Below are 21,432 nucleotides of genomic sequence, written 5' to 3' on the forward strand. Positions count from 1 at the left end.
AAAGGCACCATTCTATCACATCGCCTCTCTAGTATTCAGCACCAGCTGTGAGGACTGGGGGTGGACAGGCAATATGGTACTGCAGGCCAGGATGAAAGCACAGGCAGGGGTGGTGATATCTCAGGATGCTGACACTGCCTGTATTTTGCCTAATGATCACGATCTTCCCTGTAATCCGTCTGTTAAACATCTTACATTTCATCCCTAGTCTGAGTGGAGGTAATCTGTCTGCGGACTGGGTGACAATGGTGGCCTCACTACAAAATGAGTTTGATTGCTGGGTCTACAGCGAGATGCCGTTGTCGTCCTCCTGTGAACTTCCATGAAAAATCGACCGGATAAGCACCTGGCTCCAAAGATTGCCCGCCTCTTGGGCTCTTGACACTCTTTCGCTGCTGGTGTCTGTACTGCATTTGTGGTATTTGGTTGCAGGGCTCCCCTGCACACCTGACGCCAGGGATATCGCAGAAGAGGGGTGGACCAAGATCGTAAGGGTGGTGCAGGGTATGTACGGTAGACTGTATGGTGAAGCCATTTAAGACAGCTATTCTCTTGCTCTCTGTGCATCTGCTGCTTGCCCAGTCCCTGCTTCACTCACATGACTATTCAATCCTCTTTATCAGAGGGCTTACTCAGTCCTGATGAGCCCACTTGACGTCAATTCCCTCTATAAATGGTAGCCTCCTTCTCCCCTGAGTAGTGGAGACTCCTTCCGTGTCCTGCCTGCCGAACAAGCTGGGGTGCGGCTCCCGGACCCTTTGGGTAAGATCCCCTGTCCAAACACCACTGATGTCTCTGTCGCTGTCTCTGGGCTCTTCCTTCGGTCTCGAGGCTGGACAACTACAAGGCTTGAGGGCCTGCGGGGTGCAGCCCAGCAGATAACATGAGATTTGTGCCCTTAGAGGCAGGTCTCTAGAGGATTATAAAAGCAATCACCATAGGACTGGCAGGGCCGGGGGCACCACGGCACCAAGCACCACGTTTTCTGGTGACTGGTGGCATGAGTGAGTGAAGCCAGGCCCTGGCTTCTGAGGACGGGGCCTAATCTTTTCACCCACATCTGAAGTGGATCTAGCCTCGTGCTTCGGGCAACTACCATGTTTGTTCCCCTGGTTCTGGCCCCTCTCCCACTGGGAGGCTGCAGGCCTGGCCCCCTGAGAGGGAAGCCTGGGCCTGTAGGTGGTGGTTCTCCCTCAAACAGCTGCATCTGCTGAGGCACACCCACCTGGCAGCTCCCCTCTCTAGTAAGGGGCATCTAGGAAGCTTGCTTTCTCCTGGAAGGAGGATGGTTGGGAAACGTGACACCACCCCAACCGGTTTATCTTGACACTGAAGGGAGCCCGATCTAATTTAACTCAGGAGTGATATGTGGTCCCTCCTGAGTCCGAGGAAAGAAGGCGGAGTCTGCCTGAAGCCGTGGCTACCTGCACTTAGAGTCTGGGCTGATTCTGCTTTTAAATAGAGTGGACTCCATCCAGTCAGATTTCAGCGAGAGTGAAGGAGAGCAAGAGAGCTTGCACGCCATGATACAGCAGCAGTCAGATGGGGCTGCTGCAGAACACGTAGGGAGGCCGAGGAACACTGAGAATGCAAAGGATGCACAGTCTGGTGGTTTCTCTGGAGGACCTGGGAGACGGGCTGCATCGCTAGTGGGCTACTGTTGGGGGAAGCACTGGTCCTTACAGCACCATCCCTGTGGTGCTCAGGGAACCCCGGAGGAGTTAGTGCCCTGTCTGCCCTGCTCTCCCTCCATCCTCCTCCCCCTAATTCCAGTGGGTTCTGCCTGTTGAGTGCTGGGTCACCATGGCCTGCGTGGCCTGATGACCCTTCCAGAAAGAAAGACAGTGTACTTTCCTCCAACTTTGAGAGATCCACTGACTGCTAAAGAAAGCTTAAAGTACCACAAGCTCAGAGAGAAAAAGAGCCAGCACTCTGCGGTATAGAATCAGGGGGCCAAGGCACAGGACGACCTTCTCACCACCCTAGGGAGCTAGGAATGTGAAAAGCCACTACCTGCAGCTCCAGGTGCTGGTGGTGATCGGGTAGCGAGGGACTACTGTTCAGAGTACGGGTGGGTGGGCTTTCCTTCAGGAGACGACGAGGGACTCTAAGTACATATTGATAGTTAATCTTCTCTACAAAGCATACTCTGTCCTATAGGCTCCTTGATTTCATATCAAATCTCACTTTTTTGGGCCCAGATCTTTATCTCATGCATGCTTGCACGCACGAGCACATGCGCGTGCGTGCGCACACACTCACACACACTGACTTAGAAAACTAGGAAGTGTCAACCACTGAAGCAAAGTAAATCTCTGTCTCCTTGACAATGGAAATAAGCCAGCTGATAGTTTTGGGTTTTTTAAATCGGTCTGAGCAAGCGGCTCTGCCTTTGTGGGCTCAGCTCCAGCCCCCGTCAGATGGGGCTGCTGCAGAACATGCAGGGAGGCCGAGGAACGCTGAGCATCAGTGGGAGGATGTCCAGCTCTCGGAGGCAGGGAGAGTCTGAGCATCTTTCAGGTGGAGACCGGGCCTGGCCACCAGGCAGCCCGAGTTCCTCAGGCTGCAAACACTCGTGATGGGGCTCCCAGGAAGCCCTCTCCCCTCCGTTGGATAACGTGTACTCAGCCCCTAGGAAGGGTGACTGGTCCTCCCCCTCACCTCCCCTGACCCCGAGGACAAGTCAGGGAGCAGCAGCCCCTCTAAAAGCGAGGTCAGTCACGTATGGGCATCTCAGTCGTGTAATCCACTGCGTGCACGTGTTCAGACGTTTCTGGGATGACTCTTCTAAGAATCTGTTTATGTGAGAAATAGGGAGGCACTGAGGAGGGCCATGGGATTGGTGGTGTATCAGTTACCTATCACCGTGTAACAAATTAGCCTAAACCCAGCAGCTACATTCCTGTGAGGCAGGGAGCTGGGAGCAGCTTATTTAACTGGGCGGTTCTGGCTCAGGGTCTCTCGTGAGCTGCAGTCAAGCTGTCAGATGGCGCTGCCATCATCTGAAGGCTTGACTAGGGCTGCAGCATCCACTTCTAAGCTCACTCATGTGGCTGTTGGCCGGAGTTTCAGTTCATTGCCCGGTGGGCCTCTCCACAGGGCTACTTATGGCATAGCAGCTGGTTTACCCAGAACGGGAAAGAGCAGCTACCGTGTCTTTCACAGCCTAATCTTGAAAGCGACATACCATCACTCACTTCCGCCTTATTCTATTGCACACAGAGACCAACGCTAGTATAGTATGGGAGGGGACAAAGCAATGGTGAATACCAGGAGGCAGGGACCATTGGGGGCTACCTAGGAGTCTGGTTACCACAGATGGGATGTGATCAGATGGGAACATATCAGGAATAAGGGTCACTCTCTATCTCCTTCCAAACCACTCCAGGACATCCTATGAGATCACCCCGATGGGGGAAAGAAAAGTAAAGAAGCCTGAATGGAGAATGACATTCCACTGGGCTATCGTAGCTTAATAGAAATACCCTGAAGGCAATCTAATTCCCACTGCCTTCTTTCCATGCTTTTTTGCAATCTTCTCAACTTCCTCACCACGTCAATCAATCCCTGCCAGAGTGGGAAGTGAGTGCCCAGTGTCGGGTGAGTTGCAGTCTGGGAGTTTCTCCTGCATGTAGTGAACGGCTATCTTGGATTTTCTGAGTGTTCTGAATTTGGTCACTGGTAAATCAATTCCATGAATGAACTGATATCGTCCAGGTCTTGCACCCACCACTGAAGAGCCTCCCCTCCCCTCTCGTCTCCTCCAGAGGTACACTGGGAGCCTTACTTGGGGTGTGATGGGGAAAGCCGAGGGCAGGGGCAGGGGAATGTGGTCACACCAGAGGAGATGGAGTTTAATGCTGTGAAGGAAGTTTCAGAGGGAGAGATGGCACCCTCACACTGCTGGAAAGGGCACAGGAAACAACGGTGCCCAAATGCCACGTCATCACTACAAGAGAACTGACCACAGGGCCTTTGTCTGGGTCCCCACAGAAATATGATTTCTTGGATTTTCAGCATGCTCCACCCTCTCCACCTCTCAAGCAGATGCTTCCAGCTTTCTGCTGAGCCTAGTTCCTGTCAACAACCACTTCCTTCAAGGTTGCTGGAAGGTCAGGGAAGTGTCCGCTGTAGAAGCTGTGGGGAAGCGCCTTAGTCGGGCAACAGCGGTCCGGGGCCCCGTCAGATGCAGCTGTCTGGTTTGGGATCACACGTCCTGATGCCATTGGGTCAGGATGCCTTTTTCTTCTCTATCACTCCCTGCTCATCAGCCCAGCACTCAGTCTGGACATGGAGACGTCAAGTGTGTAAAAAAAAAAAAGCACTTAAGCTGATAAATGCCAATAGCTTTGCTGCATGAAATGGCCCCGATTTGACCTGAGCCCACCCCCTCCCCTCCCCATCCAGGCTTGGCTGCCACCTGCGTGAAGCAGGAGGGGCCCCCGGCCTGTCACGCCCCACTCTATCCTCCGCAGCACTGATGGCCCCAGAGAGGAGTCTGATGTTGGGCCTTCCATTTTTATCATCACTGAGTTGCAGATAAAAGTGTCCCCATTCGACATATATACACCACTATGTATAAAATGGATAACTAATGAGAACCTACTGTATAGCACAGGGAACTCTGCTCAAAGCTCTGTGATGACCTACGTGGGCAGGAAATCTAAAAAAGAGGGGACATATGTATACATATAGCTGATTCACTTTACTGTACAGCAGAAACTAACACAACATTGTAAAGCAACTCTACTCCAAAAAAATTTTTTTTTAAGAAGTGTCCACACGGAGTCTGAAGATGCTGCTTCTTAGGTCAAATGTCAGGAAACGTGGGCATTCTGAGCGCCGAGGACTCACAACGCTCCTCAGGGAACACGCTGATGTCCATCCCCAGTGCCCGCCCCTGAGAACCCGCCCTCATCAGCTTTCCCTCCGTCACCCTCCGTCTTCATTCCGACTCAGGGTACAGGCACTGGAAAGACACTGAGTCAAAAAGCAGAAAGCACGAACGCCGGGAGGACCCACAGGCATCCGCGGTGAGGAGGGGGAGGGGAAAGATCAGCGTGTGTGGATTTACCGGCCAGCACGAGCCAGCTCCGCGGCCTCCCAGGTGAATGGGGATGGGGCTGCACGGGCTGCTGGAGAGCTTGAATTGAAGAGTGAACCCTTCCCAGGCTGGACAGGAGATGGGGAGGGGCCCGGCCGCATTGCCCAGGCCCCTCACACGCTTGCCCTAGGCCTCTCAGCCCCGTACCTGCCTCCACCCACTCGCCACTCTAAGGGGCTTCCTCGGTGTCCTAGGGAGCCAATTACTTTTCTAGTAGGTTCCCAACTTATAGTCAAAAAGGCTATCTCATTTGGAACCCTTTCTCATCCGTTTCTAGGTAGAGTCTCTTAGAAACACTCTAGAAATCTTACAGCTGCCAAGAAGCTGCTTGCCTTATCCCCGTTTTCATTAAGCCAGGAACCACTGTGTTTCCTGAATTCATTAAAACAAAATAAGATTGCACCTGAGAACCGAACGAACCGAGGGGTACGGACAGAGTGAACCATGGTGCTCTAGGCCCTTTGGAGGAGTAACTGGTCACAGATTTTGGTGCAGTGGATCTGCTAACTGAACCCGGCAACCCATCGGTCAGTAATGTTTACTCAGCACCCAGAGAAGGGAAGGCACAGTGTTTGGTGCTTAGAGTGGGAAAGAAAATAGAGGATAGGCTTAATGTTTAAAACACGGGTCACCAGCAGGGCGAGATACGAGAAGTACATAGAAAAGAACTCAGCTAACTTGCAGGACCACACTGTCAGCCAGCCAACCAACAAATGCCATCAATCAATGGTGTCCAACTGATTCATGGTAACCTGTACCAGCACAGCAATGGGGACCCAACAGGCTGAGTCAAGTGCCGAACAGGCCTCTCAGGAGCTCATGTCCAGGCAGATCAAGCCCTGGGTGCATCTCAGAACCGACACACTCCCTGGCTGGCTTCTCTTCTGGGCTTTCTGGATGCTGTGTCACACCACACCCAGGCCTGCTACAGTGGAAATGAACTTCACTCAGACCTAGGTGCTGATCTAATTTTCATATTTCCCCAGCCAGCCTGAGAGAGAAGGAAAAAAAAAAAGAGAGAAGCCAAGGGGGTAACACACCAGGTCGGAACATGAGGAAGAAGAGAGAGAGTGTCCGGGAGAGCCCACATGATACGTGATACCAAAGAGCTGTCACTGAAAGGATGGGGCCTCGGGGGGCCAAGCTGATGTAACCATGCCATAAACTGCCCATCACCGATTTCCATCCTCTTAGCAACTGAATGCCCTCTGGGCAGGGTGGACATTCGCTCCGCACCCGATATGGCTGTCTTCACTCTACTTCATGGCTAATGGCTACATGTACACATTCGTGTACCTACCACGGGGGAGCTGGCAAGGAACGGTGGAGGGATTGATGAAAATCCATCTACAGAAAGCAGCCCACAGCTTCTGTCACCTTATGACACTCTCAGCCAAGAACCTATGATGACTCCCCATTGCCAACTGCAATAATTCTTATCACAGTTGCCAGATGTTCAAGGAATAACTTGATCTGGGCTTACATCTTCTGTCCGTTATTACATCCATTAAGAATATCCCCCTTGGGGCTTCCCTGGTGGCGCAGTGGTTGAGAATCTGCCTGCCAATGCAGGGGACACGGGTTCGAGCCCTGGTCTGGGAAGATCCCACATGCTGCGGAGCAACTAGGCCCGTGAGCCACAGCTACTGAACCTGTGCGTCTGGAGCCTGTGCTCCACAACAAGAGGGGCCGCGATAGTGAGAGGCCCGCGCACCGCGATGAAGAGTGGCCCCCACTTGCTGCAACTAGAGGAAGCCCTCGCACAGAAACGAAGACCCAACACAGCCATAAATAAATAAACCCCCAAAAAATAGTTAAAAAAAAAAAAAAGAAGAATATCCCCCTTGTTGAGTTAATCCCACTCTTTATCTGTAAACCATGCTCTTACTGCCTCAAGCTCGTGCTCCCATCACTGCCTCAGCCTACAATGCCCTTTACCCGCTTTGTCCCAGCATCCTTTAAGGCCTGGCTCAATCCCAATGTTTCCCTGTAGCCTTCTTCAATGTTCTGGGCCCTCTTTGTCTAAATACTTCCTACCCTTAGCTCTCACGACCTCACTCAGCACTTGGCAAGGCACCTTGGTTCATGGTTCACTGTTCCCTGTTCCACACTCTTCATCCTTGCTCGCCAATGAGATTACACACTTCTCACAGTGGCCTTGTCTTCTACGCTGCCTGTTCCTCCCCAACCACACTTGCAACTTCCATATCACCAAGCTCTAACTGCACAGAAGAGGCCTGATCAATATTTAACAACTTAAAAATAAATCCCATTGACTACGGATCATCTTATGGAAAGGAAGTCATATTACCACCAATATTCTTTATATTATTTGCACCAACTTCTACAACTTGAGCATCAGAGAGACCATGGTGGTTCTCTACCAACCCCTTCATTTTACTTTGATGTGAGAATACTGAAGCTCAGGGAGTATAGTTATTCCCTAAAGGTCACACAGCCCAAGACTCCAAGTCTCCTGTTTTCTAGATCAATCATCCCACTGCACCAGGTCGAATTCTGCACACTCTCCGCCGACATGGATCTCCAGGAATGGGACTGGAGAGGTGAACCATCGTGATGTTTGGTTGTTTCCACTGTTACCTGTACTACAAAGCACTCAGAAAACTCAAGGTTCTCTTCCTGGCAGTATATTTCTAGTTCATTTTCACTAAGGAAATAACCAAAGCATTAAAGCAACCTTCACTAACAGATAACTGCCTGTCTCCTCTGCAGTTCCAAATGTCTCTAGTAATTGTAAAATCAGGCCATTGAGCTAGGAATTTCCTTTGAGGAGTTTTATGGCTTCTCTTAAAGAAGTTGTTTTTGATTTATGCTGATCATGTCTGACAGCCAGCATTTTTCTTAATAATAATCATAAATAAGCGAGACAAGGTCACCCAGCCTGCAAGGAGCCTATCTCCACTGCCACATCCATTATGGAGCCTGGGATCTACGGCAGCTGCTCACGGCGGTCCGATGCCCTCCGCACTCTCTATTAAATCCCATCTCTGGCACCCAGCCTGGTGCTTTGATTTTACACAAACAGCCTAACCTAACAAGGGACCCTCGAGAACAGCATTTACAAAAGGAGGTAGCAGCAAGCAAGGACATGTGTAGAGCCTGTGGTCCACTCTCCAAGTGGTTATTTTAGTTTTTCTTCCTCTTTACTCCAGTGTAACAGCCAAACCAAACAATACAAGTCAAAAAAAGAGTAAAGCTATTGTAAGAATAAATTGGATTGGTAGATTCAAGATGCTAAATTAGAGTACGTGAAAGCACTCTGTGACACTCAAACTCATGTGAGCACATAGCAAACGTCACACGATAATCTGGACTTTGAAGACCAAGACTGGGTAGATTGTAATAATAAGGTTTAACAACCGAGTACTGGGAAGGCCAGATTTTTTTTTTTTTTTGTCAAAGGCTCTGGCTTAGGTAAACTTCTTTGCTATCTTTAGTAACTGCTATCAATACATTTGAATGCCCTTGACCCTGAAAATAGGACCCAACAGCTGTCATGTTATACTGAATGGATTTCTGTTCTCCACTTGTCTTATACGGGGGGTTCTGCTCCCAGGTCTGCTGCTGAGACTCAGGGCTGAGGGTCTGAAGTAGAGCACCGTCAAAATAGATCAAAGCCTGACGCATACACCGCCTGGGAAATAAAGACATCGAAATTCTGACAGCCGCGATGACTCCTGAACATGCTGGGAGGCTAACCTCCTCATCGTATTTCACGATCTGTGATGGGGTGGCTGAATGGGGTGATCTACATCATAACGTCTACAATTACAGCATGACTGCATGGGTCCCTTGAGGTTGGTTTCTTTGATTTGAGGCAAACAAATGGTTTATGATGTGCATTGACCACACTCCCTACATTTGGACTGGAACATTCCAGAGCCTGCACTTGCCTGTGGTGTGACAGTGAAGCCCTCCATGGCTCTGTCCCCAGCAGATGACAGGCGGTTGGGGACAGGGGCGCCCATCCCCGAGTCCTGGGGCCCGCCCTCCGCCCGTTGATGCCCGGGCCCGAGCCTACCTGAGTTGGCGCGCTTCTTCGGGGCTTTGAGGCTGCGGCAGCGCCCGCCCACGGAGCTGCTGTTCTCGCTCATGGAGTCCTGGGCGGACGACGCGCTGCCGGTGGCCTCGCTGTCGCGCATCATGCTCTCGTAGCCGCTGCTGCCGCCGCTGTGGTAGAAGAGCGCCGTCTTGCCCATGGCGGGCGGCAGCTCCCCGCTCAGCACGCTGCTGTTGTCGCTGCCGTGGCCGCTGCTGCAGCGGTGGGGCCTGCGCGGCGGCGTGATCTTGCTGTAGGGCGACGGCAGCGGGACGGCGGGTGGCGGGCGCTCGTCGGCGGGGGCCGCGCGCTCCTCCGCCTCGGGCCCTGCGCGTCCCGGCGGCCCCCGGGGGCCCGCGCCGCCCTGCAGCAGCTCTGAGATGCGCCCGTTCACCGCCCGCAGCGGCAGCTTGGACGCCAGGCCCGAGCCCCGGCTCCGGCTCAGCGATTGGGTGGACCAGGACATGTGCTTCCCGCCGGGGGGCGGGCCGGAGCTCTGGCCCACCGCCTGCGGCAGGGACTTGGTGGAGAAGCTCAGGGTCTTGGTGGTGGAGGTGGACAGGCTGCGGGCCTTGGGGCTGGCCAGGAGCAGCTTGCTCACGGCGGAGATCTTGGACTGGCTGGCCTTGGGCGAGGCCCCGGCCGACTGCGCGGGGCCCGGGTTGGTGGGCGAGGCCCCGGCGCTGCGGCCCGGGCTCCTCCCCGTGCGGGGCATGGTGCTGTCCTTCCCCGCGTGCAGCCTGGAGCTCACGGAGGACAGGCTCTCGGCCCGCTCCAGCGAGAGGCATTCGTAGTGGCTGACTGTTGTCCTGCCGAGAGAGTTGGTCCTGCTGGCCAGCTGCTCCAGTTTGGCACCGAAGAGCTTGCTGCTGCTGCCGGCATCCTTCATCTTGCCGCTGGGCTCGTCCGGGAAGCTGGCCGAGAAGGGCGCCGGTTGGTTCAAGGGGCTGCTGGAACTGCTGCTGCAGGCGCTGTGCTGGGGGCTGGCCCGGTTCTTCTGGTCCAAGCTGGACTTTCGGACAGGGGGCAGCGGGGGAGTCCCTTTGGGCCGAGCCAGGACACAGTGCTTGGGTGATGCCACCTTCCTCTCCAGGGTGGCCTTGGAGGGCTGGGTGCTGGAAGCCGGGCTGATGCCGTTGGTCTCGGCAGGGCAGTGAGAGAAGAGGCTGTCCACTTCCTCCTGCCTGCTGGCTTTCTGAAAAGCCCTGGGAAGGCTGCTCGACTTCAGGCTTTTGTTGAGATGCACAGGGCTCTGGGCAGCCACACTGGGCAGGGCCATCTCACAGCCATCCACAACCCTCCTGAAGTTGTCGGGCACGGGGGAGGCAGATACCTCACCGCCGCTGCTGCTCAGCCCGTCACTGGGGCTCGCCTTCCTGTCCTGGTCTGCTCTGGCCTCAGACTTTGGGGGGCCTGTGGCAGTCTCGTGCCTAATCCCTGCTTCGGGGGGACAGGCATTCTCTTTTTTTACCTCCTCTTCTCGTTTCAGCCAGGGGTCCTCAAATTTCATCTCTTTCTTTGCACCACTTTCCTTGCTCTCCTGAGACCGGGCTGCTTTGGGGACTGAGCTGACGGTGGCAAGGGATGCCTCGGGCTCTTGGACGTTCCGGGGGCTCACGGCGATGCATGGGTAAACCGTAATGTTGGTCTTCATGGGGATGTACCCTTCGCAGTTGCTCAGGCTGGCTGTATTAGAGATGGTGACCATGGCTTTGCCCAGCGTGGATATCTTGCAGCCTTTGATGGGGGTTGCTTTGTTGAAGGAGTCGTCCCCCATTTCCGACAAGATGAGCAAATTGTCAGGGCCCGCCTTGGGCTTCTCTCGGCACACCACAGCGGTGTTCTGGATGCCACTGATGAACTCCGAGGTCGGAGGATCTGCCATCGCCTCCCCGTGCCCGAAACACGTCTGGGCTATGAAACTGTGGCAGGGCGGCTCGCTGTCACTGCCTGTGCTCATCTCACTCAGCCAGGAGCTGATGGAGGAACGCCTGCTCCCTGCCTCCCGGGCCTTCTCCTCCAGGTTCAGTTTCGGGAGGGGCAAGAACTGCGTGATGCTGACCTCGGAGACAGGAGCCACGTTTGAGTAGCACTCCAGGTCCTCGCTGACGCTGCCGATGATGCTGACGGGCCTGGAGCCCGAGGCCAAGGCCTGCACCGAGCAGTCGCTGTTGAAGCTGATGATGCTGGTGGGGCGGCCGCCACCCAGGACCCCGCTGATGGTCAGCTCCTCCACCAGCGTGAACACCAGCTCGTCCTCACCGTTCAGCTCCAGGGGCTGCTGCACTGTCACCATCGTGGTGCTCAGTATCTCCTTCTTGGCATCTGGAGAAGTTGCTGCCTGATGTTCGGCATCCACAGGGGTTTCTGGGAACCCTTCACTCCCAGTAGACATGGATTTCTTCAAAACCTGGGGGCTCATTCCGACCGGGGGGGTACGTACCTTGGGCTGCAGCAGGGACTCACTAGATACCACGCCCGCATCCTTACTGAAGGTGGGCAGGGGGGCAGGAGAAGGCGGGACACCCTTCTGGGTGTAGACTTTGCACCTCTGGGAAGGAGAGCTGGCCGGCTTGTACTCTGAGGTCTTGGACAGGCTAGCGATGCCCAGCCTGGGGGAACCCATAGGCCTGGGCTTGCCTTCTACAAAGCCACAGGAGTTCAGGCTTTCCCGGCTGCTCTGGAGGCTGGGGCTCTGCACGAGCTGGGAAGAACCGTGCTGGCTGCTGCTGCCCGGGATGCTTCTGGGTGAGGCAGGGGTGGGGCTGTTGGTGAGCCATGCAGCAGGGACAGGGGAGTGACTCCCCTGCACCTCGGAGCCCGGGGGCTCACTGCCTTCTCTAGCTGTCAGCTGGCCATCTGACCCATCATCTTCCTCATCAGACTCACAGAGTGGGCTTGCCCCAGCTGCTTGGCTTAGCGGGACACTCTTGCTTGCCTGCTCTGCCCCAAACTGGGCCGGCAGCTCTTCGAAAGGGAACGTGCTGGGCTCCTCGCTGCCGTCAATGCAATCTAGCCTCTCCTGCAGCTCGGCGAACGTGTTGCACTTCAAGCAGTCCCTTTCCGACTTGCTGGCCGCGGCCTCTCCGGCCTCCGTGGGCCGGCTGTCACCCCTGGCCGCCTTCTGCAGGGCCGGCACGATAGGGACAAAATCTGGAGGCCCCTCGTTGTCGGTGAGCTCCTTGTCAGAGAGGGCCGTGCCGCTTGGCCCAACGTAGATGACCGTGTCGCAGGACTGCTCGCTGCTGGAGGAGTAGTCGGGGTCGCTGGACAGGTGAGGGATCGCGAAGTCCGACTCCACGGCGGCCCTGGCGTGGAAGGGTCTCAGCTGGGTGGGCCTGCGCATTCTGCCTTCCTCACAGGAGCTCTCTCCCCCGGAGGAGCTCGATGTGTACTGTGAGTGAGAGAGGAACCGTCAGTGTGGGCCGCCCTTCCAAGACAGCCCTCCCGGGGACCCTGACTTCGTGGGGCAACTGCTGGAGGCCACTGGCTCCAGACCCCGGTGGGCCTCCCTGCTTACGGGCTGTTACCCGGGGTGTGCCCGGCCAGGCACCCAAGCTGTGCACGTCGTGGCCTCATACTTGAAGGATAAGCCCTGTGAGGCGCACTGGGGAAGCAGAGGCGGCTCGTGAAACGGGGTGACCCGCCCAGGTCCCATCTGACTGCCTAAGGACTGAGGGGTCACCAGTTCGCACACCCAAACCATTTGTGACAACTTGTGCCACGGAACACTGGAAACATGTGTTTTTGACCCCAAAAAAAGAAAGATACAAAAAGGAGGGGGAAAGCCCCCCCACAGATCACCAGCTGGCTATGGACCAGAGTGACCACAATCATGATTATTTTCTCAAACGTTCTTGTCACACCACCACTGTCCTGGCTTTGCCTCGGCCTGAGAAAACGAGCCCAGTGGTTTCTAGCAGACTCAGCACCAACCAGAAACCATTGAATTAACATGACAACACCCAGCAGCCCGAAAATGCCTCCTGGAAATGCAGGGGAAGTAGGGCCACCTGAGCAAGGAGGGGTCAGTCAGTTGAAGGACCAAGGTAGGCAAGAGATAAACTATGAATAGTTCCCGTCTCTCTCAAAATTTTCAAAGTAGCAATCCATTTAAACTATCTAAAGTGGACCAAGTACTCCCTGTTAGGGGTCCAGGCTGGATGACCGAGGAAAGCACCAGCTGTGCGGGGGGGGAAGTGACTTCTGTATCGGCCAGAAGGTGTTCCTGCCCCGAGGTGGGTGCTGAGCCAGGCCAGCGGCAGCCGGCCACGCTCACCATGCCCCTGGTGCTGGGGGATTAGAAATATTGATTTGGCTCTTTCTGACTCAGTTCCAGGGCAGGGCTACGAAAGCTCCTTCAGCCACCTGCACCCCCTGCAAGCTCCTTACCTTCGTTTTCTTTTTCTTCATCCTCAACACTCTCGAGGCAATCTGGATGGTGGACAGAGTTTCGGCGTAGCTCCCGGCGGCGGCCGAGATGTGAGCGATCATGGTAGTGCGGCAGTTCACGTTCCCCAGGGACTCCCGCAGCAGCATGGTGAGCTTGCTTTCTCTGCCAACAAAGTGAATTAAGGCTGCATTAGCGGGCCGTGCTTCACTTTGGCTGTCAGGGTAGGGCTTCAGGCCCCTACGTGGCTTGTTGTGGGCAGTGGGGGTTTTATTCCCCATTTTTTAAATGGCATACTAATTAACATCATCTTCTACATGAGGCTATTTGTAGTTGACAGCTGAGCAAGTGCTTCCAACCCCAAGGATGGAATTCATGCAAAACACCTCCCCTGGCATCACCGTCCTGGCTGTGATGGGGTATTCCTGTGTGTCTGCGTGTGTGCATATGACATTGCACATAATGAGACCTGGGAATAGAAATGAGAGGAAGGGATGGAGAGAGAACCGCTCTGTGATCAGTGATTCGGCATGCTAGCTGCACACCCGGCCCTTCTTTGCAAGTTTCTGCACCAGGCAATCCTCACAACAAAGAGCACTTCCCCAGCCATGAACTTGTATTGAAGATCTATGGGTTTATAATACATGCAAGGTTTCTTTTGCCAAGGAGTTGCACCCACTTTATTGCCATTGTCTCTTAACTCCTATCTGCACACGGTAGTGATGAGGGAAAATGTATTCATATTCCTGATTATTACTGGGGACACACAGACATAGGCCCGAGCACTCACTCAATCAGCAACAGAAAGCAGAACTTTCTAGAAGGGACTCCTCTGGGGACTTTGCAGGTGCTGCGTGGGGCCAGTGCCCTGAGGGGTGATAATGAGGCCCAGGAGTTTACAGATGGTGTTTCTAGGCTCTTTAAAAAGTGGTCTGGGGCTTCCCTGGTGGCGCAGTGGTTGAGAGTCTGCCTGCCAATGCAGGGGACACGGGTTCGAGCCCTGGTCTGGGAGGATCCCACATGCCGCGGAGCAACTAGGCCCATAAGCCACAATTACTGAGCCTGCGCGTCTGGAGCCTATGCTCCGCAACAAGAGAGGCCACGACAGTGAGAGGCCCGCGCACCGCGATGAAGAGTGGCCCCCACTTGCTGCAACTGGAGAAGGCCCTCGCACAGAAACGAAGACCCAACACAGCCATAAATAAATAAATAAATAAATAAATAAATAAATAAATAAATAAACCCAAAGTTAAAAAAAAAAAAAAGTGGTCTGGAGGAATGGCTCATGTTTTTCCATTCCTATACTTGTCCCAACATTCTTCCTGCCTTGCTTTTAAGAGGCTTCTGCTTACGTCATCATCTTAGCTGCTGCCAAATGTCACTTCATCTCTGGAGACTCCCCTGATCCCAAAGGCTGAGGGAGACTCTTTGCTTCCCATGCCCTGTGTTGAGTTTATTTTGCCAGATGAGAGGGGTTTGTCCTCACGCCTGTGTCCCCATCAGACTGTTAGCCAGACATCCTCTCCTTTTCCTCCCACCCCTCCACCTCAGCTCTCTGGAGAGAGACTGTCCAGCTCAGGTGACTCAGTGTGACATGCAGGCCGCTGTCAGCAGAGATTAGACCTTGGAGACAGGAAACCACTTCACTTGTGACCTGCATCAGGCCTTCAGGGAGGAAAGACTGGTGTAAGAGCAATAGTTTTCTGGGACCAATTAAGGTGTCAGTTCAGGGATACTGGGCTCACTATGGCTCAGTGCCAGGGCAATTTAAAAATATATCAGGGTTTCCCTTCGAGCAAAATAATCAGTGATAAAAGTGATGGAAGGAGAGTGCTATGGACTGAATGTTTATGTGTCCTCCAAATTCATGTGTTGAAACCTAACGCCCCATGTGATGGTATCTGGAAGTCGGACCTTTGGGGGGTGATTAGGTCATGAGGGTGGAGCCCACATGAGTGGAATTAGTGCCCTTATAAAAAAGACCCTGGAGAGTTTCCTTGTCCCTTCTGCCATGTGAGGACACAGTGAGAAGACAGCTGCCTGTGAGCCAGGAAGCGGGCCCTCACCAGACACAAATCTGCTAGCACCTTAATCTTGGATTCCCAGCCTCCAGAACTGTGAGAAATAAATGACTGTTACCTAAGCCCCTCAGTCTATGGTATTCTGTTACAGCAGCCTGAACTGACTTGGACAGAAAGGTAAGTGGGGTGTGGAGGAAGAGACCTCCAGCCCTAGCTCCTGGCTCTAAACATTTAACTTTCTTCAAAATATCTATCAGTAATATCATGGATACCACCAGAGCTGACGACCAGATGGGGAAGTCAAGTCCCATTCCTGGCACACATTCTCAGCAGAGACACTGCACCTGGATGAGTTTAGGACTTTGTCTTCCATATGGGAAGTGGAAGATAGATTCCATTAGGGTTAAGTTGTGATCATATATGGTTAATTCTTATTATTCACGATAGTTATTTTTGTTAAGTCTCCATGAACACTGAATTAGTGAATGCTGAGCCATGCTCCTAGGGGAAATACATGGTTTTCGGTTCCTGAGACCCTCTGGTCACAATATTTCATCAATGGATCAATACATAATCTTGTTTTATGTGCATATCTATTTAAAGACACCTTAATTTCTATTTCTTATAAATAATGAATTATATGTACTTTCTATATAATAAAACACTAGCTGAGAAGGGTTGAACATTTCCCTGACCCTGGGTAACATGACCATAAATTTCTTGGGCTTTCAGCCTTATAGTATTGTCCACTATGCTTTTTTAAAAAAACTGGTCATATTGTGAATCCACAAATACAGCCTGTTTCTACAGCTTCATTATGCACTTTAGACGTAACCTGAGTACTTTCCAGAGCAGGCTGATATACATCGGTGAATTTCCTCTTCCTTTTTCTGGATGTGCCATATTGTTGATTCATTAACACTGAACTCACACCAACAGCAAATGAAACTTCTCTAACACATATATTTTCTCTGTAAGGTACATCACAGCCTTCTTGCACTAAAGAACACTAGACAGCACTGCAGCACTACACCTAGGGGCCTACTTTAAACAGTGAGATCACCAGAAAGAGCACAGAAATACTAAAAAATTGTGTCACTAAATAGACTGCAAAAAGGACCCTTGTTTACATGAAGAGAGGTGAAACAAGAAGGCAGGGCTGTTGCCTTGTCCAGTTTCAGCTGGAAACATGTGCATTGGGTGGCTCAAAGTTTTTGCTACTAAGCATGTCTGCAAACTACAGAAAAGTATGGATTTTGAACATAATTCACAACATGGAATCTGCAAATGATTCCAAGGACCGACTGTACTATGAAGTTCCTAATGATAAGTTTTTTTCATCAGTTGCACTCTGCTGAAGGCACACCCCACTTATTTCTCCATGTGACCCTGTAAAGTCTTCAGGAAAAGATACCAAAGACAGAATAAACAGATATAGCATTGTTATATCAAACTGTTTGCCCTGTGTATTTCCCATTCATGAGTCAATCATAGGACAATTTTATTTTTTTAAGTCCACATTGTTGGAAGAAGCCAGGGCATGTGTGTTGCTTGGCAACCAGCATTTTAGCTCTCCTTTAGAAAGCCAGTAAAACTGCCAGCAAGACTGTTTCATGTGGGCCTCTCTAGACTCTAAAACATACCTTATGGGACTGAAAGATGGTGGCTAGAAAGCTTTGGTTTTTTCCACCTCTTCGTGATCCTTTAACTTGGAACAAAGACAATTAAGTTGGGGAGGGAAGGTGAAAGAACAGACAGGGTACTAAAGGCTGAAAACTGTAGGTTTAACTCAGGGTCTTTGGGAGGAAACTAAAAAAGGTTCAAAAGAGTTTCTAGGGCAGTGGTCAGCACAAACTCAGTTTGCACTCTGCATGCAGACTGAGGCTAGAGGAAGAGGAGAGCACAGGTGCAGAGCTGCTGGCCACCGAGCCTCAGGGCTGGGCTGGACGATGATTTAGAATCGGGGGCCGTGTGGGAGAGATGGGTTGGATGGGAGAGGAAAGCACTGGTGACGGAGCAGAGCTGACTGGGGTCTGGGAAGAACCATGCCGTTCTTTCAGGCAGCCATGTTCTATGCACACATATTCCACCTCCCTCCCACCCCAACTGTACACACCTTTTAAAATGACTTTTGGAAAAATGTCTTACTTTTTAAAATAAGTCAACCTTTTATTAGACATAGCAAGAGGACACCAAAAAATGGCATAATGAGTGAATTTTAATTAATAATATTAATTTTACAAGAGCATGGAAGAGAATGTAGTACGCTAGGACACGGGCTGACAAACTAAGGCCTGTAGGCCAAATCTGGCCCACTGCCTGTATTTGTAAATAAAGTTTTATTGGGACACAGCCACACCAATTTTTTAACATATTGTCTCTGGCTGCTTTCATGCTATAACAGCAGAGGTGAGTAGTTGTGACAGAGTCCATATGGCCCCTTAAAGCCACAAATATTTTCTATCTGGTCCCTTACAGAAAAAGCCCACTGAACCGTGCTCTAGAGTAATGACATAAGGTGGTTTCATTTTATACAGAGTGCCAAAGAGTTACCAACCAGAGCACAAAGGTGTGTCTTAATTTCCTTACTATTCAATAATCTTGTTCTGATTTGATAGTTGTCTATGTTGTCTTTCTTTCAGTTCAGATGTTTCACGAAGGGAGAGCTTTTAAAATCAGCAGCATGGAAACAGGCAGAGGAACCAATGCTGGCTTTAGAAATCACTTGACCATCAGGACACAGCTATCAGCAGCTGCCCCAATCATTTCCTATGTGATGCAGAGCCTGTCCTTCTCAAGGCGGCTGTGAGGTTGCTCACCCTCCTTCAACTTGTTAACTCGTGAAGGTCCACAGTGGCTCACTCAAGAAGCATTTGGTGAGTTCCGACCATCAGGAAGCCACCCTGCAGACGCTGAGAACGTGCAGGGCAGAGAGCCTAGAGGACCTCAAGAAGCCCGCTATCCAGTGAGGGAGACACATATGTAAACACACATACCATCCATTAAAGCTAAGGACAGAAGAACAAATCTGAAACAGCACATGGTAAGGAAAGACCCTCAAGGCTGCGGGGTGTCTCCACCATCACTGTTAACTCCCTGACGGCTAGAGAACACCCAGACCTTGATGGCTATAGTGTGGTTCCGTCTCCTTGGCTAGGATCCTCCTACGTGGCAGTCATCCAGGGATGTATGAGCTTGAGGTCCCCAAGACACCCAACAGAATTCTAAATTCCTTTCTGAAAGGACAGTCTGGAATCTCTAGCTCCTTGTTCTCTGACCCTGAGAGCTGGGAAACTCTCTCAACTGGTAATCTGGTACAGGGCCGCCAGTGAAATGAGATGTCCAAAGTCACACATTTGCAATGTTGGCCAGGTAATTTCATAAGAAAAAAGCCATTCCTTTCATGAGAGCTGTTAAATATATTTCTTCCCCAGAAACGAGTTGAAGAACTCCGGAAGTAGGAAGAAAGGCATCTACAGACCACGTTCTTTTGAAGGAGAAAAAAGTAGTGAGCTCTGAATCACCAAGTGGGGCAACCCAATTACAGGACCATGGGATGGCCCTTCCTCAAGGCCTGCTTCTTGTGAGAGAGAACCATAAATGTCCACTTACAGACATGCGTCTGTTGTCAAAAATGTGCCTCCTTTAATACAAACACAATGAGGGCACAGAAGAAAGCAAGATGAGTTATGTTAATTCTTAATAAAATGAAAGGAAAGGAGCTTAGTTAATCTAGAAAACTAATTAATCTCCAGAACAATTTGCAAGAGAAGGATTCCTGTGGGCAGCAGACGTGTAAATCATAAACATACACACGTGCGTCCACCCAGGCATACACACAAGCATGCTCTTTTTTAGAAAAGGGAGACAGGGCTTGTTTGTTTTTAAGCAATGCACCATTGGCATTCAAGAATGGAAACCACATACACTGAATTCTTACAGGTGTCAGATATTCAGATCAAGATAACAACCAATGTTTACATGCCAAGAAAATGTTGGTATCACTCACATTGTTAAGGATATGACCCTGGAACTACATTGCATTCTAGTACCTATCCCATTTTCTACCCACTTTACCTGTAAACTGCCAGACTGTATCGTAGAGCCCCAAACAGAGAGCTTGAGATGCTGGGCAAGAGTTGCCAGGGATTGAGCCAGCTCTAAGAGTTCTGATCTCCCAGCCTTAGCCCCCAAACACCAGGCCCCTGCATCCACCCACTGATCACCAGGGGAGAGGAGAGTGAAAAGGAAGAAAGAACAGAAAGGAAAAGAAGGACCAGAGGTAGGCTAAAATCATGAACTTGGCCTAGTTTTTCGCTACTCTACACCCTTTCTCCCACTGACCCTGTCTCCTTCCATTCACATCCTATTGGTCTGTGAACATCCTTTTAGACTGTTGCCTGAAGGGTCACCATTGTCCTCTGGAGACCAGCCCAAGGTCTGGGGACAAGGGTCCCAAGACACCAGCATCTATGGCCCAGTGCTCATGGCCAAGGTGGGCAACATCAGTGCAGTTCTTTCTCTCTCATGAGAAAGAGCATTGTGCAGAGGGCAGACTGAGTCACCAGGCCCCCTGGGTGAGGGCAAACTCTCATGCCTCTGTCTGTCTTCTAGGTCCCAAGCAAGTATGTTTACTCGTGACACTATTGAGTTGTGACACTGAAATACATACATCCACAAGGGAAAAATCACTTCCCTTGTGTTTATTTATTTGTAAGGGATTGGTGGTGCCCTGTTCGTGATTGCTTCACAGACATTCACATGTTTGGGAGAAGATTTTACACGCCTTCTTGCTCGGGAAGCTGTCTGCTCTCCACGAGTGGCCTTTTCTCAGCAATGTTCCCCTCAAGGATGCCAACATTTTAGGACATGAATTTTCTGGTTTCTGGTACTAGAGAACAGCCCAAACCTTAGTACAGGCCAAGCTATCCTAATGGCATTTTCAAAAGGAGTTCATGAAGTTAAAGGGCTTTCTGCTCAGTTTCAGATATTACTCCATTTGTACTGCAAATGGCATAAGCAGGTCTGTGTTGTGGGATGCTGGGAAGGAGAGTGTGTAATCCTGGCAACCTTGATAGAGAAGCACGGTTCTCAGGTCTTCCAATGAGAGTGACTCTGGCTTGCAGAATGAAGCACTGGAGAAAATAGCTGCCTGCGTCTGGCACGTGTGTTAGAGGTGCCTCTGCCAGCACTGGCATGCAGCAGCGTGGGAGATGATGAGACCACTCATCAGAGGACAGCTTAGAAGAGGACCCTGCAGAGAACCACCCACTGCCAGCCGAAGGACCAGCCTTTGTGATCTGACTGATATGCTACCTGGTATGAGTTCAGGCCTTACCTAACTGAAGACCACCTGTTGGTGGAGGTCCTAAGAGGGGTCAAGGTTAACCTAGCTGTTCTCTCATGGAGCTCTTTAGTAAAGACTATAGAACCCTTAGCACAAACAGCACCATTTGGAGACGCCTCTGATGCAGGGTAGCACATGGGAGAGATGTGTTCTCCCCATGCCATCCTGTTTATTCAGGGCTGGCACCATGGTGGCTTGACAACTTTGGTGGCTGTACCCAGTGAGAGGCAGGAGAGTGGTGATGGTGCCCAACAGGGGCCTCTATTCTAGGTGAAGCAGGAGTTGCCCCCAGCAGGACTACATGATGAGCATTCACGAGAGCTCCCTGAGGGACATCGGAAAGGATCTGGATAGAAAGACAGTTTACATAAACTAGAGGGTTTAAACTATAGGGATGGGTTGGGGCCAAGGAAATGTGAGTTACGACTTTACTCATTTACCCCTGTACACATAGGAAGATGAAATCTAAGGAAATTTGGGCTACATGAATCCATTTGATCTTGGATATCA

The 21,432-nt window shown here is 51.5% G+C and overlaps 1 protein-coding gene across 3 annotated transcripts in view; it reads right to left on the minus strand.

The window, feature by feature from the left end:
- KIF26B (kinesin family member 26B) overlaps positions 1–21,432 on the minus strand; it is a 500,555-nt gene that overhangs the window by 14,305 nt on the left and 464,818 nt on the right. For all 3 annotated transcript variants that reach the window (XM_082469760.1, XM_082469761.1, XM_082469762.1), the window contains 2 exons: positions 13,557–13,719; positions 9,147–12,558 (listed from right to left, as the gene is read on the minus strand). In XM_082469760.1, the coding sequence (XP_082325886.1) occupies positions 9,147–12,558; positions 13,557–13,719 (3,575 nt within the window). The remainder of the gene's footprint in view (positions 1–9,146; positions 12,559–13,556; positions 13,720–21,432) is intronic.

This window comes from Balaenoptera physalus (genome assembly GCF_965194825.1).
Source record: "Balaenoptera physalus genome assembly, chromosome: 1".
Classification (NCBI taxonomy): Eukaryota; Metazoa; Chordata; class Mammalia; order Artiodactyla; family Balaenopteridae; genus Balaenoptera; species Balaenoptera physalus.